The sequence below is a fragment of the Ambystoma mexicanum genome, chromosome 13 (genome assembly GCF_040938575.1).
Source record: "Ambystoma mexicanum isolate Mex_15411 chromosome 13, UKY_AmexF1_1, whole genome shotgun sequence".
Classification (NCBI taxonomy): Eukaryota; Metazoa; Chordata; class Amphibia; order Caudata; family Ambystomatidae; genus Ambystoma; species Ambystoma mexicanum.
The window spans coordinates 343647232-343666941 of record NC_090938.1 but is presented as its reverse complement, the minus strand read 5'-3'; the positions used below and the strand labels follow the sequence as shown (position 1 = coordinate 343666941).

The following is a 19710-nucleotide window of genomic DNA, read 5'->3' as shown; positions in this document are numbered from 1 at the left end:
TATAAACAAATAAATAATAAAATGTGTGCTCTGGACACCCATCGCTGAACCACCAGCCTGCTTATTGGAGTCAAGGAACCGTTCATGCGGTTCCGACTAGCCTTTGGCGTCACTCGTGACTCAGATACTGCCCTTGATGGAGTCTTCCGTCACATCGATGGTGGCCTCGGCCTGCATGGCGTGAGCGGCCCAATGTTTGGTGCGCCGATCCTGTAAGGTTTTAGGTCAAAAAAGTTTACAAGATTTGCAAGCTTTTTCAGGGGGATGAGAATCTCATGCTGGCCCCAAGGGGTCAAGCCTGGTGATAGTGAAAGCATAGGGGCAAACTGATTTAACAGAGTTTTGCACTCCTCCTGTTCCAGTGTCAGATTAGAAGAGCGATTAACTCCTATCTTCCCATCTAAAGGTTGTCCCCCGAGGAGGTCAGGTAGAGGCTCTCTCCTCTCCTCCTCTTGAGCAGAGGCTAGAAGCAAAGCTCCCAGTTCTGGTTTAGAGCCATAGGCCTTTAGGCAATCGGTGTGAAAGACCCTGGGGCCTCCTTAGGATTGCCTAAGTCCACCAAATAATTGACCTCTCTAAGTTTTCCCACAACCTTGAAGGTCCAATCCACTCGTCCTGCAAGGCCCTCTGCCTTGTAGGTACCATAACAAGAACTAGCTGGTCTTGAGTAACCTCAACCATGTTGGCCTTCTGGACATGCCAATGCTTCACCAGAGCCTGGCCTGCTTTCAAGTTATCTGAAGCTTCTGTCATCGTGTGCGTCATTCTCCTTTGGAGACCCAACACAGTCTGTGAATCTCACTGGCTTGTGGGAAGGAGCACTCTCCAACCCCTCCTTGATTAGAGCTAATGAACCTCTAATCGGATGACCATAGAGAAGCTCAAAGGGACTAAAACCAACCCCTTCCTGGGGGACTTCTCTATAAGCAAAGAGAAGGCATGGCAGGAGAAGGTCCCACTTTCTTCTAAGGGGTTCTTCTAAAGCACCTATCGTGCTCTTCATAGTTCTGTTAAACCTCTCTACCAACCCATTGGTCTGGGGATGGTAGGCGGTTGAGAACTTGTAGCTCACTCCACAGTTTTTCCACATGGCTTGCATATAGTGGGACAAAGTTGGATCCCCTGTCAGAGATAACCTCCTTAGGAAATCCTACTCTGGTAAAAATACCAAGTAGGGCCTTAGCCGCTGTTTGAGCTGTGACAGCCCTCATAGGTATGGCTTCAGGATACATGGTAGCATGGCCTACCCCAACCAATATAAATCGGTTGCCTGAAGATGTTAGAGGGTCTAAGGGACCAACAATGTCGATTCCTACACTCTCAAAAGGGACTCCAACCACTGGGAGAAGCACCAAAGGTGCCACATTCTTGACTCTATTATTGGCAGATGTCTGACAAGAGTAACAGCTCCTGCAGAATTTATCTACATCAGACATCATATTAGGCCAGTAGAAATAAAGCACAAGTTACCAGCTAAAGGAATCTCATGGGCTAACTGTAGAAACTGAGGTCTCACCTCCTCGGGCACTACAAGTCTCCTGTAGTCTCCAGGGGGTAGACTCAATGGGTTCACTGTAGAGGAGGCCATCCTCCCAGTACAACCTGTGCTTCCCTGGCTCTTGCCCTTCCAGCTGGGCAGCTGCCTGTTGGCAAAGTCCTTCAAGAGTAGGACACTCTTTGACCTCTGCTGAAGTCTGCCCTTCAGGAGCCACCTTCTGCCAGTAGAGACTACAGCTCAGGATGGTCTTTAGGATCCAGATCTCCAACAGGGGGAAGGTCTTCTTCCAGCTCTGTCTTAAGTAGCTGACTCAACCTCTTCTGGTTGGACCTCACTACGCCTCAGCTGGTGGAGTAGTCACAGGTGTGACTTTGGACTGTCTTCTCGGGGATGTCCTGGTTTGATGCACAGGAGTGCCATCTTTCCTGTTTCCCGAGACCTTGGGTTCTCTTTCTTCTTGGAAATAGAAGTTGGCTTTTCCCGTAGACTGGGTGTTATAGGTTCTTCTGTAACAACCCACTGAGTCATTTAAGGTGAGCTCTCTGGCCTTCCTAGTCTGCTCCTGCTTTCTTTTACTGGGAGGATGGGGGTGCTTGATACAACTCCAGGAGTTTAAGTCATTCCCAAGCAGGACTCTCTCAAGCACCTCAATTTGTACACTGACAGGTATTCTTACAGTCATATTGTTGCACTGGATGAGAGCTGGTAGTATTGGAACTGTCTGGATAGGGCCTCCAGCAAGCTTAGTGGGGGGCCTTTGGGTGCCTTAGCAACATCCTCAGGTTTGAAAAAGGTTTCATCCACCACTAGAACCCCGCCCGCACCCTAGTGTAAGATGATGTGTGCTGGGACTAGAAAGTTACAAATGTAAGTATAGTCAATTTCACTTTACTGCTCTTAGAAACAGTAGTTTAACCAAGAGAAGGTAGTTAAACCTTTGGGAAATCTGAAAGACTTCTGTGCCACTGCACTGAAGGTGCTGTGTGACAATGTAAAAGATGATGCCTATGGAGTTTGTCAGACTCCACAACCAAAAGAAACAGTGTACAAAAGCACATTAAAATACACGAGAGAGTGGGAAAATGGGTCTCACTCTCTCCAAGTTGAAAAAAAAAATCAAGTCCTCAAAACCCAGCAAAGTTGCTGGGGGTCTCTAAGGTGGAGGGAATTAGCACATTTCTAAGAATTCTTCTTAACAGACAGTAATTGCACACTTGGTGCGTGTCCTTGCACAGGATTGTCAAGTAGGGCAAAATTTAAAGGGAGTTTAGTCTATTTTTTAAAACAGCAGGTTGGCAAGAAAAAGGTTAAGGGGAGGACAGAATATGCATTCTCTAAAGAGGTCAGTATGAAGAATCTCCCGCCTCTCCCTACTGTAATGGGCCGAAGATGCCCGTGTAGGTCGCGTCTGGTCTATCAGTCAGGTCAACTATGATGTTGTTCGTCGAAAGCCGTCGAGCAGTCTGTAGGTCGTGCGGCAAAGCGAACAATAGGAAGCAAACAGTAAACTAAAGGCATCAGCCTGGAAGGGAACTCTGAATTTGTGACCGACTTCGATGGCGGAAAAAAACAAATCTGAGGGACCTCTACGCATGAAGGACAATGGGTACAGTAAACGTCACACTAGGGATAGTATTACTAACATGCCCTGTCGAGGTCCGTTTGAGTTTTTGAGTTTCGAAAACATCATGGAATATTCTGCGACTTGTACTAGATGTCAGACTATGCAGAGCATGTGATCTAAGCAGTCACAAGCTCCAGAAATATGTTTTATAACAGAGTGTTGTATGATATTACCTGCCCTAGTGTGTTTTTTGGCCTATAATAAAGAGTATTTTTGTACTTACCTGTCTAAGCAGAATCATTGTATATTTCACTGTGTGGACTCATTGTGGACACCTGACCACACTTACTTCTGAGACTAAGCCCTGACCACGCTCCAAGCTTACCTTGAATGGGTTTGGCTAACCTCTCAGAGTTCCCTTTTTCACTACAACTACGGTGGCCTCGTGAAATCTGTCTAGCAAGAACATTTTTAGAAATCCATCTTAACACCATGTACCTTTAAGCTCTCCGCCTCACAAGGATTAAGGAGTATGCCATATAACCATTACAGCATTTCCAAAGACCACAGTGCCCTGTAGTAGAATGAGTGAATGTCAACCCTCAACCGACATCAAGAACCAAAAGGAATCACAAAGAACAGGCAGTCCAAAAAAGAAGCAACACTATATATTTTTGCAAATCATTTTTATTTAAGTCCTGAATTCCCGTTTATTTAAAATGAAAAACTTGTACAGCAGAGAATACAAGTATAGTTTTTGCCCAATCTGATACCTCCGCTGACTTTTATACAAGTATGACAGCCCACACAGGTCCGTTCTCCTGGACGTTAAACAAAAGTGTGACCTTATAACCACCTCTACCTACTGTATACAAATGCAACCTGCTAATGGTTTCCCATTCCCCCTTTATTGTACAGTCTTATCCTTCTAAATCACTGAGTCTGTTGACTACAAGCTTCCATCAGCAATAAAAATATTCATGTTCTTTTGTGGCTGTAATGGCATTTAATCAAGTTTAAATTCACCCCCTCAGCACCCTTGAAGTGCAAGGAGCATTCTTTGACAGGCGTTCATGCTTACCCAAACTCTAATGCAGGTTTAGTTGCTTCCATTAACAACCAACAATCTAAGCTCAATGGTGATTCCCAAGTCACAAGGAGGCATAGAAGTGGAAAAACAAAACAACTAGCCACCCAGTAGCTATGTCTACGGTACCTAAACACCATAGCAAACCAGAGAGCATGAATTGCATGTTTTATTTTCCCCTTCAGGCACCGTAAATATCTGCAGTGTACAAAGAAGTGGCGTGCTTATGCATTGTTGAGGCTTTAGCAGTAAACCTCCTGACAGAAAACAAGTACTTAAACGGCATGTTCTTGTGGTGGCTGTCCTTCAGAAAATTAATTTGACTGAGTTTGATGGGTAAAAGAGGTGCTCACGCAGGTGACAATGCATCATCTTCGGATCAATGCATCATGCTAAAAGACTCATCATTGTGCTGAGTGAGACGTGAACAGTAGAGACACTTTCTGCCGATAATGGACACCTCCATCGCATCAATAGAAAAGGACTATCCTTGGGCTTGTCAGCTAGTCTCTCAATCCACATTTATGAAAAATGCAGTCAATGGTGCATGTCAAGCGTTCAAGAAAAGATGACCTATGAAGTCATTGGAAAAATAGATCAAAGGCTGTTGATTCTGCATCGGAGCGCCACAGGAAAAAACACATTATAGGACGACAGCGACAGTTTAAAGGGTTGATCAGGGCTGCCAGTTGGTCCGCAGGCAGACAAACAAAATCCCCTGCTCAACAACTGCATTAGAGGCCAATGGTGTAGGAGCGCCCAGTGGGGTTGTGGATGGCAGAGCAAGAAGGCGAAGTGACTGCCCACTCATACCACACCTTCTTTGAATTGTTGCAGCGCCAGAAACACACACAGACTGTGTCACCTTTCGAAAGCATGATGGGCTGCTGCAAGTAGAAGAGAAGGGGGAGTAGTCCCCCAAAACAGTTTAGTAAAGCATGCAATGCATTGTCAAAAACTGCGACTAAGAAACACAACAATATAAGTTAGTCATAACATTATCTTGTGGTGATGGTAGCCTGTTATCGCCGCCGCCGCCACCACCACCACCACCACCACCACCACCACCACCACCACCACCACCACCACCACCACCACCACCACGCTTCTCTAGAGTTATGGACATTCCTAGCAGCACAAAACCTTTTGCATAACGAAAACGGCAAAATTGGGGTTTGGGACATTTGTGTGGTCAATGGCTCGGTACACCTAGATGGCAACCAGCTACCAACAAACCCATATGCAAGGAATAGACAAGCAAGCTACGGGTTTAGCTAGCTAGAGGAAGGTGGCCTACCAGTAGGATTTCTATGGTGAATAAGAAACAAGCTACTTACCTTCATAAATCGTGCTGCAGCTGGATTTGAAAAGCTAATTGAAGTCCTATTTCTCCAGTATCTTCATTGTAAAAGATTGCTGCAAATGAGATTTTTAGTGTGAGGGGCCCTAAACCTTTATTTGGTCTGCATTAGACCATTTTCTATATGAGGCCACATATTTAACCTGATCAGGGACGCAGTGCTGGTTTGCCCCATGATATCCTAAATTCTGCTGGGTTCACGTGTCCCAAAAGCACCACGTTGCCGCTTAGTAGTGTGCACTTCACCGGCTGGTGACACAGACTTATCTATTCTGAATACTGGTGGTATTCAGCTTGCTGTATCCCTAGGGATGACCTTGAAGGTGTCCATATGTTAAAATCCAATAATCAGTCACACAGCTAAAGTTTGTGCCTGTAGGTGAATGGGACACATGTTGCCATATACGGTCAGAGCTGCTGCTACCACATAAATGCAAGAGCAGCAAAGCTGAGACCAGATTGGGCCGGATACCTGAATGGCATCTGTATTCTTGATTAGGATCTACATCTTGAGCAAAGACAGGAAAAAGTCTGGGAAAGTGCAAATGCTGTAGTCGCCAGCGATTGGCTGGCCGCAAAAACAATTTGAAACGCTGCAACCCTGCGATTATACGCCGAGTGTGTTAGGGAGAATTCTCATTCTATGGCTAATTTCCCTTACCTATAGAGTCCCCCAGCAGCTTTGCTGGATTTGAAGGATGTGTTTCTTTTTACCTGCTAAGAGCGAGACTCTTTTTCCCACTCTTAGGCATTTTTGCTATATGTGTTCTAGGCTATTTTTGTGTTTAATGCCTATGGGATCCTTCTCAACCCCATAGGAACCATCTTTATTCACGTGTTACACAGCACTCTCGGTGCAGTGACAAAGGGGTGTCGTAGCGACCCCCAAACATAGACTCCATACCCTGGGACTGACTACTGTCTCCCAGGGCATGTAAAGTCCCCATTGACTTTACTAGTCAATTTTTATGAACTTAACCAGTACAACCCATCTTACTATGAAGGTACTGGAAGGGGTTAATAGTTTTCCCCTATGTTTATTTTCGAGAGGGTACCCTACCGTCCCTCTCTCTAAAGTTTCTGGCTGGTGGCAGTGGTTACTATCATAAATATTCGAGCGCGAATATTTCCCTATGGAATTTTCCCATTGTTCGAGGCTACCACTTTTTCTGACAGCCTCTAACATACCGCCGGTGCATTTTAATATTAACTTTGCTCCGGTAGGTTTTATTTGCCAGAACTTTAATATAACTTCTTTCTCGTGTCTTTCTCTACAATCCTAACCCAGGTCGGGGATCCTTTGTTTGTCCGTTTGGCGGGCTTCTGCCACCGAGTCTGGGGTGGGTCCGTTGTGTGGGAGGGGGAGTAGGACCCCTGGACAGAGTTGCCTCAGCAACCCATGTCGTACTCTATCCTGATAGGCTGGAGGGTCTCCCGCCAAGATGACCACTCCACTGTGCGAGTGACAGATAGGCTGTATGAATGGGGATTTTTTGCATAAAAGCAGGGTCCCGAGGACTGGAAGGGCAAGACGTCACCACTGGAACCAAGAAGCCGAAGAGGAGAGAAGCCAAAGACATCTGCAACGACTGAACCACCGGTGAAGCCCTGCTGCAGCGTCTAACCACTTTTCTCCACACGACGAGAGAAGATCTTCATCCGCAAGAGCCTTCTACCCTTGAGCTGGTGGGGCCAACTAGTTTGCCAATCGCATTCCCGGACCTGCCTTGGTGGAATCTCCCGTACCCTGTACTCGGAGGCTGGGTAGCCAGGCACCAGTCCACCCAGACCGCGATTTAAAAGGAGCGTACCTTTTATTCATCGGGCAGCACTGCGGCTGGTTTTATCCCTGGGTAGTGCAGTAACTCGAACCTTCCTCCACGACAAGAGCCTCTCTTCCCCTGCTGGATCACCCGAACTGAAGGAACTACCAGGAACAACCGCCACCGCAGGAGCCACTTCTTCATTTTAAGGTACATTGTTCCGCCAGGCCGCCCTTTCTTCACGGTAGCACTAAAGGCGTTTTAAATCCTTTACCTACCTGTTGGGTTGGCCGCCCCCCTCTTAACTTTGTCTTTCGCCCTCTGCATCCACCTTTTCAAAATCGTTAACCAAAGACTTGACTACAGCTACAAGAACATTTTGCTCCTGGGCCCTTGCCCTGTACCACTGACTCTGGCACAGGCCTATTAACTCTGGTCACATTTGTTAGACCTGCTTTCTTTAGATTGATTCTCGCTGAGAACTGTGTTGGTGCACCTACCTCTAACTACCCTTTCCTTTCCTGTTCTAATCATTGTGAAATGCCATTTTGCTAAGTTTTCATTTTAGGTATCGCCTATACTGATGCCCGGTCTTGCTGAACTGGTTCACAAACTGATAGGAAGTGTTGCTAGGGTGTATAAGAACCTATTTCTAGATAACTTGTGCTTTTCCTCCATAGTGAGGAATTTTTAGAGGATCCCTTGTGTGTAGTCACTGTGCCGTTTTGCTCAGTTTTCACTCTGGTTCACTTGGTCTACAATTCAACTTGGGAGTGTGTATATTTTTCCTTTGACTTATTTTAACTTGCTTGATGACTGTGATACATGTGTTTTATTAAAAGTGTATAAAATGAATATGTATCTACTTTTTAAATACAAAGCTTTGTTCAGTGTTTTCTTGTTCCAGAGCCTAGTGGGCCTATTGTGTAAACCCTGAATACCGCTCATCTCCCTCTTGAGATAAGTCTGACTGCTCAGCCACAGCTACCAACTAAATCTTTGTGGTACAGTGATACCAAAGGGGGTTTCTTGCTCTCACCTGTAGTCCTAATCTTGTGTAGTGCTCCCTAAGGGAACTGCACAGGATGCTGCCTAACACTGCACTAGACTCCTAATTTCGCAATTCAATATGCAAAACTGCACCATTACCTTGTTATGGTGTAATGGACACAGCCATGTCAGGGAACCGGGAAGCTGCCAAACCAAACAGGACAGCAGGAAGCTCTGCTGTTGCACTGTGCCAAGACCTGTACTTCACGTGTTTGTGGATCAGACATCCAACACGGACCTTCTGAGAGTCCTGACTTTCTGCCTGTTCAGACTAGTTTACCATACCCTTTAACCCAGGCAAGTCTTAATTCAAGGACTCAATGGGTATGCTACTCTGTGTGTTGTGCTCCATCGGTGTCCCAAAGACTCTCAGGGTTGGGTGTGTACTGGAGGTGCCGTTAGGAAAGATGTTCTCCTTTGCACCTTTCCCTCCATTGATTTTAATGGGAGACGCTTCGTTTTGCTTATTTTTTAACTTGTCCTGACTTTGTGAAGGGAAGCAAGGCCTTCAACTTCAATATCGCCGCCCAATATCGCAGTATTACTGGGATGTTTTAGGGGTTGGGAAGAGCCGCTAAGTACCCATTCCCATGGAGTCCCATACGACTCCATGGGATGGATTGTCTGAATCACCGGCATTTAGTAATGGTGCCAGTGATTCAGGCATTTATTTGCCGTTAGGGGCCTGAGATCCGTTGCCCCCATCAGCAAACTTGAAGTGTGCCGGTCTGGAACAAATAACGGAGCCGGAATTGCCGGACCGGCACACTTATGAGGACCTATCTGTCTCGTTTGGAATTCTTGTTTTTTGTCAAATGCACACAGCACTTTACAGTACAGTGCAATGGGAATACTTTGTGTTCGCTTAACTTTTTTTATAATGGGTTTTTGGTTGCTTTTATACTTGCATGAAGACAAGCTGGTGGCAGCAGTTACATTGGTATTTTGTTTTACTCGTGCACTTTGTTTACCACAAAAAGCTACTAAAGGTGGCTTGCATCCAAACCTGGCTCTCCAACTCAGAACGGGATGAAAACTAATGAACAGCATCATCTCACCATGAAATGAACACACGGCGGAGAAAGACTGGAGAGTACACCGACCCAGAATAAAGTCAAGGGAAGACTAGAACAATACGAATGGGTAGGAAACCCAGGGGGTACCCTTCCCTATACAAGGTCAACAGGAAACAGGCGATAGAGAGATAGGCCAGACTTAATTGGACGACAAAGAAAACCTGAATTAAAAACAGGAGAGAGGCGCGCCTGGATCTAAACTGATGGACCACAGGGAACACATCACATTCTTGAGGAACCTGGGGGAGGACGGGAGGAGATAATTGTGGCACACTGAAATCTACTAGAGTTGAAGATGGAGCCCTTTGAGGACCCACTATTCTACACACATCATAGGAGGGGCCAGCGTATCAGACTGGAATACACGACAGGGGAAAGGATACAGGCAATCAAAACACAGTGCAGGATAAGGCACCACTGACAACCATCCCCACTAATAAAAACATTTCTGCATACAGCTCTCAAAAGCCTAACTAAACACAACCATACCCCTATAGCACAACAAACTGCACACAATTAACTACACCACAACAACAAAACTAACCACATATAGCCTTGCACAACACATGATGGCTACCAACTGAAATGCACTCCTACGCTCAGCGAACGGTCTGAAGCTGCCAACAGCACTTCACAGCTATTACTCCTTTTTCCTGCAGGGTCCTACTAAATCCCCCCCCCCCCGCACCCTCTTGCTTTACAGAGCTGCCAGACTGCGAAGTAACCACGCAAGTGGCAACAATGTGCAGTATAAGAATCTTTAACATAGCAGTGCCACAAGTTTGTTCACTTGTTCTTTTGCCATATTGTAAGCTTGGCCTTCGTCCCACCCTCTTGGGTGAGGAAACCCTATATTAAAGGTCATGCAGTTGCTCGGGAAAGCAGCTGCTTCCACAAGCTAGTGAACCTTTATGCGCGAGTCCAAGTGAGGAGTCTGGGACTGTCTGGTCCCAGTCCACATCCCTTGGTACAAAAGATCTGGTGATTGGTTCTTTTAATTTTACCTGCATCCTGTTACTTACCCGATTAATTGATGCATTGTGACACTATAGGGGAATGTATACGACATGCATTACTCACCAGAATAGCATTTCCGATGCTTGTATCTGCTTAGAATAACATGCTGTGCATATAGTCCGACATCTAGTGGCAATCGCAGAGTATTGAATCTTTATTTCGAGGATCGAAAGGGGGAAGTCGACATGGCGTACTGGTAACACTATCCGTGACGTGTAGTATACCCAAAATCCCTCACGCGTTGAGGTCCCTCCGGTTGTGTTTTGCTGCTGTGAGGGAGCCTATGACCATCGTGAGTGAGTACAAAGAGAAAGAAAGGTGCAAGATGTCCATGTTCCTTCTATTCCAAGAGGGGCGGGGAGGAAGGGTGGGCACATGTGAATCTAAGCACATACAATCATAAGAAATGCTATTACGGTGAGTAAAGCATGTTTCGAGGGGATTGGGTCCTCCGACGTATTCCATATCTATGATATGTAATCACCACAGCTGTGCTGCTTCGGAAACTTTTTTCGGCGTCTGCGTCCTGCGTCGATGACATCGATGCGCCGTCGTCGAGGACCTCCTCCGACGTCATCCGATGTGATAAGTAGGACGCACGACGCCCATAGCCTCAGTTCCGTTTTTTCCGCGAACGTGTTGCTTCGTGAATCTCGGTTAACGCCTTGACTCTTTGGAGTTCTGTTCTTCTCGGTTCTTCGAAACTGTTCGTTTTGTGAAAATCCTTCGTGTGAAGAGGTCTTCTACTTCGTCTTCGACCCCGCGTCCGGGTTTCAAGAAGTGCGGGGAGTGTGGGTCCAAGATGTCGGTGACGGACTCGCACAACGCCTGCCTCTGGTGCCTCGGGGAGGCCCACGACACGGATGACTGTATCGACTGCCAGTCGCTCACGTCCAAAGCCTTACGCGAACGTAAGAAGAAGTTGTTGGTAGGTCGGGTGTCCAAGCCCAGGAAGTCGAAGTCTGCGGGGCTTTCGACGGATGATTCGAGGGGTGACTCTCCGCGTCATCGTCGGAAGTCTCGTGGGTCTCCTTCTAGGAGTTGGTCTCGCCACTCCTCAGCCTCTACGAGGCATTCTCGGAAGCGCCGACACCGGTCGTCTTCCAGGTCCTCTTCGGAGGACTCTGCCCGGCACGTCGCTTACCCCACCAGCCGTGCGATGCCAGAGGTATGGGCTTCCTTCGGGAAGAAAATGCTGGCGATTCTTGAGTCGCAGGGTACTAAGCCGTCCACGCCCCCGAGTGGGGTCGGTCGTGAGAGGTCGAGAGACACCGCTCGCAAGAGTGGTCGGCACGAGTCACGGGAGAGGTCCCGTTCGGACAAGGAGACTCGTTCTCGACGTACCCGTTCCAGGTCCCCGACGCGTTCGAGACCGCATGCACCTGTGAGGTCTTCGAGGAAGACATCGACGTCTGAGGCGTCAAGGGCGTCGACAGGCTTTCTCGAGGCTCCGGCTCCGAGGAAGTCGTCGAAGCCGTCAACGCTCAGGTCGTCGAGGGACACGCTCGGGGCTCCGGCTTCGAGGGCTGTGTCGACGCCGCCGATGCTGGAGGCGCTGCATCTGACGTCGATTTCCTCGACGCCGATCCTCTCGGCGCCGATGCCGGTTCTCTCGGCGCCGATTCGCTCGACGCCATCGACGCCTTTCGTGTCGGAGGTACCCCGTGGCACGGGAGAACCCCCTAGGAAGGCTCTGGTTAAGAGCAAGCACTCTCGGGTGCCTTCTTTTCGCCACCTGGACTATATTTCAGAGGCGGATGAGGATTCTGATGGCCTGGTTCCTAGTCAGGTTCCAGATGAAATTGTCTCGGGCCATAGTCAGTTTGACGATTTGAGACAGTCACTGCATGATGCCAGTGGACTGGACACCTCTCCGGAGGTGGAGTTTTGTAGGCCTGAGCCTGGCTCTCATGCCGATTCCTCGTACCGGCGCCTTATGGCTAGGGTTTCTGAGTACTTGGGATGGTCTGCTCCCCCAGGGGAGTTTGTGCAGGATGATCTGACGGACATCCTTGATGTTGGTCCCCCAACTGATCCGGTACTGCCGTTCCATATGGCTTTACAGAGAACGGTGGCGGCGGCTTGGACTGCTCCGTAGAGTCTCCCGGCGGTGGGCAGATCCTTGTCGCGAAAATACCATCCAGCCAGTAGCGACCCCTGCTACTTGACCAGGCACCCCACTCCGGAGAGTTTGGTGGTGCAGGCGGCCACGGCCCCGGCAAAGCAGGCGTCGTACCCTACCATCCCACCTGACAGGGACGACAAACGTTTTGATGGCTGGGCGAAGAAAGTGTTTTCTTCTGGTGGTATGGCGCTTCAGGCGGCCAACTCCATTTGTGCCTTGTCTCGTTTCACACACACTCTGTGGAACTGTGTTGCATTAGCGGCTGAACATATTCCCGAAGGGGACGAACGGGATGGTTTCCTTGCTATGGTCCAGGATGGTAAGGATGCCATGTGTGAGTCTGTTCAGTCGGGTTTGGACTTAGCTGAATGCGTCAGTAGGTCCATGGCGGCGAGCACCGTAATACGCAGGTTTTCCTGGTTGCAGAAGTCGGGGTTTGCTCCTGATGTGCAGTCCCGGCTCCTCAACATGCCCTTTGACGGTGAACACCTTTTTGGCAGCAAGGCTGACGAGAGCCTTGAGAGGTTGCAGACCTCAAAAGCTGCAGCAAAGTCGTTGGGCGCTGCAGTTCGCCAACCTCCGCCTTTTCGTCCTAGGGGACAGCAGTGGAGGGGTGGTTCCTTTCGCTATTACTCCTTCAGTAAAGCGAGAGGAGCTGGCAGTCAAAGAGGCCAACGCAGGGGTACCAGAGGTGGACGACAGGGTACCCGTGGTGCCAAGGCCGCTCGGGCAGTTGCCTCTTTGCCCTCAGGTAACGCCGCAGCCGCTCCCATTCAGTCATGAGGCCATGTCCCATCTTGTAGAGTGGCAAGCCATTACTTCAGATGTGTGGGTTCTGGAGATCATAACCCACGGCTACTGTCTTCCCTTTCGGTACAGGCCTCGCGACAATCCACCGGGGAACGTCTCTTTGCAGAGTCCGGATCCGCTCCTTGCGCAGGAAATTCAAGCCCTGCTGGAGAAAGGCGCCATAGAACTGGTGCCTGTAGCGGAGAGGAACAAGGGATGGTATTCCCCTTATTTTTTGATTTCGAAGAAAGACGGGGGATTGAGACCCATCATGGACTTGCGCGGTTTGAACAAACTCCTCAGGAAGGACAAGTTCAAGATGGTTACTCTCTCTCAAGTCCTCCAGGCCCTTCAGCTTCAGGACTGGTTGGTGTCACTCGACCTCAAGGATGCTTACTTCCATGTGCCGATCCATCCCAAGCACAAGAAGTACATGAGGTTTGCGGTTGGCGACTCACACTTTGTTTCGGGTCCTGCCGTTCGGATTGACCTCCGCCCCGAGGGTTTTCACCAAGCTCATGGTGGTGGTGGCAGCGCATCTCAGGCAAGGGGGGGATTCACGTCTACCCCTACCTGGACGATTGGTTGATCAGGGGGAGCTCTCCCGAGCAAGCCCTGGATCATCTGTCCGTCACCTGCCACTCCCTTCACAGGCTGGGCTTCTCCCTCAATTTAAAGAAGTCCCATTTGACGCCAACACAGCGGCTCCAGTACATCGGAGCAGTGCTCGACACTTCCCTGGGGCAGTGTTTTCCTCCCCAGGTGAGGGCTCTTCACATTCAGCAGATGGTACACAAGTTTCAGCATGCCCAGACGCTCCCAGCGTTCGAGTTCTTGAGGTTGCTCGGCCTCATGGCATCCTGCATTCTTCTGGTGCCAGAGGCTCGCCTGCGGATGAGATCTTTGCAGTGGGCGCTCAAGACGCAATGGTCGCAGTCCAACGGCAGGATGTCGGACCCGGTTCAGGTGCCGCCCTCGGTCGCCCGGGACCTTCTGTGGTGGGCCGTCGAAGGCAACTTGATGAAGGGGGCTCCATTTTGGCTTCCCTGGCCGGAGGTGACGATCGTGGCGGATGCATCCCTCACGGGTTGGGGAGCTCATGCCAACGGGCTGACAGTCAGCGGTCGTTGGTCTCCGTCAGAGTCCAGACTCCATATCAATCTGTTGGAGCTGAGGGCCATCAGGCTAGCCCTGAAGGCTTTTCTGCCGACTGTGCGAGGAAAGAGTGTCCTGATCCTGACGGACAACACAGTGGCCATGCACTACCTCAACAAAAAGGGGGGGCAGGGTCACTTCCTCTGTGCAGGGAGGCGATGCAGCTCGAGTTCTGGGCCATCCAGCAGGAAGTTTCGATCTCGGCAGTTCATCTGGCCGGAGACGAAAACGTGACGGCGGACGCTCTGAGCAGGCAGAGCACGATCTCTCACGAGTGGGTGTTGGCTCAGGAGATTCTCCTGAGATCTTCGCCCTTTGGGGGACCCCTCAAGTGGATCTCTTCGCCTCCAGTGTCAACCGGAAGTGCGAAAGGTTTTGCTCGCGGGAATTTCCTCCAAAAGGTGCCTTAGGAGACGCGTTTGTGGTGGAGTGGTCATTCCCGCTGCTGTACGCATTTCCTCCAGTCCCCGTCATCCCGCAAGTGCTGCGGAGGTTACGGAAGTTCGGTTCCCAGATGATCCTCATTGCTCCGGCGTGGGCTCGGAGGACGTGGTACCCGGACCTTCTCGACTTGTCCATCTGCACTCCACGTCGTCTTCCCTACCGAGACGATCTGCTCTCACGGGAGAGGGGGTCAGGTTCTCCATCCAGAGGTCAGATCCCTCAACCTTCACGCTTGGCTTCTGAAAGGTTGAGGTATAGGGATTGGGACCTCCCTGAAGATGTGATGGAGGTGTTGCTTTCGGCCTGAAGGCCAGCAACAGAGTCTCTGTACCGTTGCCGTAAGTTCTGCGACTGGTGCAGAGTTCAGAATGTGGATCCTTTTGCATGTGACATCCCCATGGTTCTGTCCTTTTTACTTTCTTTGGCCCACAGGGGCTTGTAAGTGGGTACCATTAAAGGTTACCTGGCGGCGCTGTCCATCTTTAAGCACTCGTCTGAAGAGTGTTCTTACTTTAAAATCCCTTTCATTTCACAGTTTCTGAAAGGGCTCACTAATGTGTTCCCTCCGTCAACTTTCCTGGTGCCCGGTTGGGATTTAAACCTTGTTCTTAAGTTTCTTATGGGTGCTCAGTTTGAGCCTTTACATTCTTGCCCTTTGAGGCTGTTAACTCTGAAAACTGTTTTTAGTTGCGGTTACTTCCGCTCGCAGAGTGAGTGAGTTACAGGCACTTTCAGTTAAGCCACCCTTCCCTGTCCTTGTGAAATACAGTGTTGTTCTTAGAGTTCGTCCTTCTTTTCTTCCGAAGGTAGTGACGGAATTTCATTTGGCCCAGAAGGTTGTTCTTCCGGCATTCTATCCTTCTCCGCATCCTGGTAAGGAAGAGGTGAGGGTCCATAGGCTTGATCCTAGGAGAGCTTTAAGCTTTTATGTTTCACGCATGTCCCGGGTCAGCGTGGACGATCAACTCTTTATTGGTTACGCTGGAAAGCGTTTGGGGCAAGCTGTGACGAAACAGACTTTGTCTCGCTGGATTATTTTGGCCATCTCAGAGTGCTACCGCTTGGCGGGTAAAGACCCACCGGCTGGCTTGCGGGCCCATTCTACCAGGGGTATGGCTGCGTCTACTGCCCTGCAGAGGGGTGTTCCTATTCGCAACATCTGTGATGCAGCCACCTGGGCTTCAGTACATACATTTGTACGTCACTATTCCCTCGATTCCATCCGAGCACAGGATCTGGCCTTTGGCAAGGCGGTCCTTTGCTCTGCTATTTGATTGGCTATTCTAAATTTTGATTCTAAATTCTTTCCCTCCTCCTTGCTCTGGTACTGCTTTGGGAGTCTGTCATAGATATGGAATACGTCTGAGGACCCAATCCCCTCGAAGAACAAGTTACTTTCTTACCTGGTAACGTTCTTTCGATGGGCTGGTCCGACGACGTATTCCATATCGCTCCCGCCCTGCCTTCCCCGCTGCAGAATTTCTTTTGCGATTGCAGCTTACCTTCCGCAAGGCTTTGTATCTGACTGGCAGTTGACTAGTGTCACACGTTCTGGGGGAAAAAACTACAACTGAGGCTACGGGCGTCGTGCGTCCTACTTATCACATCGGATGACGTCGGAGGAGGCCCTCGACGACGGCGCATCAACGTCATCGACGCAGAAAAAAGTTTCCGAAGCAGCACAGCTGTGGTGATTACATGTCATAGATATGGAATACGTCGTCGGACCATCCCATCGAAAGAACGTTACCAGGTAAGAAAGTAACTTGTTCTTTCTGATGCTTGTTAATCTGCTTAGAATCATATGCTGTGCCCAGACTAGCGAGCAGCACTCTGAGATGGTGGTGGGCTGTGTGAAGGAACAGTAGAAAAGAGATGTCTTAGCACTGCCTGTCCCACCTGAGAGTCAGACCTAGAGCGAGTATCTAGGAAGTAGTGTTGTGTAAAGTTGTGTACAGAACTCCAGGTTGCTGCTTTGCAAATGTACTAGAGAAGAACATTTGCAATGAATGCTATGGAAGCTCCAGTTCCCAGAGTAGTGTGCTGTAGGCTTGAAGGGCAGATCTCTCTTGGCAAGAGTGTAGCACAGTGTGTTGCAGTTTACAATCCACCTAAAGATGGCCGATTTAGAGACAGGGTCCCCTTCTCTGCCAGCCGCAACTGAAACCAAATACCGGTTCGTTTTTCTTAGTGGTTTAGTCTTTTCCAGATAATCACTGCTCTCCTCACATCAAGTGTGTGGAGGCTTCTTTCCACCAAGTTAGTGGAGTTCCGGAAAAAGGTGGGTAGTTCTATTGATTGGTGCACATGGAACTTAGAAATACATGTAGGCGCAAATCGTGGGTGAGTGCGCAAGACCACCTTAGCTTTGTGAATCGTGACAAATGCGTCTTTAGCAGAAAGGGCCTGCAGTTCACGAACTCCAATTATTTGAGGTGACTGCCACCAGGAAGGCGGTTTTTATAAGTGAGTGCTTTAAGACTAGCCTTATGCATAGGTTCAAAGGGAGGTCCCATTAGTCTAGTCAGTACAACATTCAGGTCCCATCTAGGAGCTGGGTTGGAAATAGGGGGATTAAGTGTTTTAACATCTTCCATAAAAGCCTTGTTTACTGGAAATTTCCACCAAGAAACCTTTTTCTGGGACGTGGTGTAAGCTGAGAGTGTAGCTAAGTGGTCCTTTATGGAATTGAAGACCAGGCCTGAATCTAGTAGGCGAGTCAGGTACAGGAATTGAATGTGTGTGTTGGTGAGCAGTCAATGGGATTGACGCTGTTGGAATTGCACCAGACGATGAAGCGTTTCCATTTGTTGGAGTAGCAATGTCTGATGTTAGGCTTTTGTGCTTCTTTAAGTATGTTCATGCATCTTTTTTGAGGGAGTTGGCGGTGTCCGAACTCTGATTCGAGGAGCCAGGCTGCTAAGTTGAGAGTTTGCGGGCATGGATGGAGTGTCCCCCCACCCTGTGACAGCATGTTGTACGGGCATGGCAGCTTCCTCGCAGGCGAGACTGACATTGCCATCAGATGAGAGAACCAGGGTTGGCGAGCCCACATTGGCCACTAGAATCATTGCGACTGGTTCCTGGTGCATTTTGTGCACCCATGAGTAGGGGAGTCGGGGGTTTGGGGAACGTAGCAAAATTTCCCCGACCAGGTTTATCCAGAAACCGTTCCCCTTGGAGCGGTTTTGCAGTTACCGGAAGCTGTAAACTGGCCATTGTGTGATCTTCAGAGTTGCGAACAAGTCGATCTCTGGGAAGCCCCAGTCTTTGGAGACGTTGAGAACAAGGTCTTTGGGCAATCGCCACTCTTCCTCTACGGGTAGTGGGAATTCTCTGCTGAGCACGTCCGCCAGAAGATTGAGTTCCCCAAAGTGTTGCGACAGGAGGAACATCGTGTGTTTGAGAGCCCATTTCTTTATGTTCTGAGACAGTTTGGATAGCCATGGAGAGTGCGTGCCCGGTTTGTTCAGGTAATACATGGCTGTGGTGCTGTCCGTGAGGACTAGGATTGTCTTTCCCTGGAGGTGTGTGAAAGGCCTTCAGGGATTTGAATACTGCCAGCAATTCCAACAGGTTTATGTGGTTGGATGCTACCTCTGGTACCAAACGCTGTGCGCCGTCTGATGAAGTAGGTGAGCCCACCACCCTGTCAGATGTGTCTGTGGTGAGTGGCTTCTACTGCGGGGGTGGTGAAGGTTTTCCCCTGCAAGAGGTTATCCCTTGACCACCACTGCAGAGAGAATAAGGGCTGCAGAGACAGCCACTAGATCGTTCCATTGTCCGCTGCCTTGACACCACTGGCGCGAGAGCCACTCTTGCATGGGGTGCATGCGCAAACGTGCGTGTGGGACTAGATAATTGCAGGAGGCCATCATCCCTAACAGTCACATAGTTTTGCGTACGGTCACCTCGCGATTGGCTACATAGTGAGGGATCTTAAACAGCAGGTTTTGGGCCATCTCGGAGGGGAAGAAAAGCCTGTCTTTGGTCCAAATTAAAGCCCCTAGTAATTGTTTGACTTGACTGGGGTCTAGGCTGGACCTTTTCCCATTGATCGAGAATCCCAGACTGAAGAGATCTATTGTTTTCTGCGTATTTGATAGGCATGTTCCCTACAAATCTCCAGTTATTAGCCAGTAGTCTGGGTAAGGATAGACTGGAATGGACTGCCTGTGCAGGTGAGCTGCTACTACCGCCAGTACCTTCGTAAACACCCTTGGGGCTGAGGCAATGCCGAAGGGAAAGACCTTGAACTGATGGAGAACAAGCACTATCATGAACCTTGGGTACTTTCTGTGCGCCGGAAAGGTATTCCTATGGGGAAGCTACATCCTGGCAAAAGGTGCACACCCGCACCACAAAAGGATAAGCACACAACCCCACGCGCTCCTTTGACGGATACGTTGAGGAAGCAACAGATGCCAACAGGCCCGTCGAAACCTTCGGCGGTGCCTTCCGATCCCTTGGATCGGCCGCCCTCCCCCAAATACTACCTGCCATTTTATTTGTTAAGGCCCAATAACTATTTTTATACATACTGTCCAAACTGAATTAGGTTTGATTTTGTGTGAACTCTCAGAGGCCATAGACCACTCTCCATCACTCCTGGGACTAAGCCTTGACTGTTGTTCCAAGTACCTTGATTGCATTTCTGCTAAACTCGAGACTCATTTCACCATAACTAGGGTGGCCTCCTAAAATCTACCCCCCCCCGCCCTGTGGTTGATTTTAGAAATCCATCTGAACAGGTGCCATTAGGGAGATTTTACAAAGGCCCTC

The 19710-nt window shown here is 49.2% G+C and overlaps 1 protein-coding gene across 1 annotated transcript in view; it reads right to left on the bottom strand.

The window, feature by feature from the left end:
• Positions 1-3731: 3731 nt before the first annotated feature.
• The window catches only part of PRMT5 (protein arginine methyltransferase 5), a 630581-nt gene continuing 614602 nt past the window's right edge, over positions 3732-19710 (bottom strand). The window contains exon 17 of the mRNA XM_069633848.1: positions 3732-5036. Within this exon, the coding sequence (XP_069489949.1) occupies positions 4884-5036 (153 nt within the window). The 3' untranslated portion in view covers positions 3732-4883. The remainder of the gene's footprint in view (positions 5037-19710) is intronic.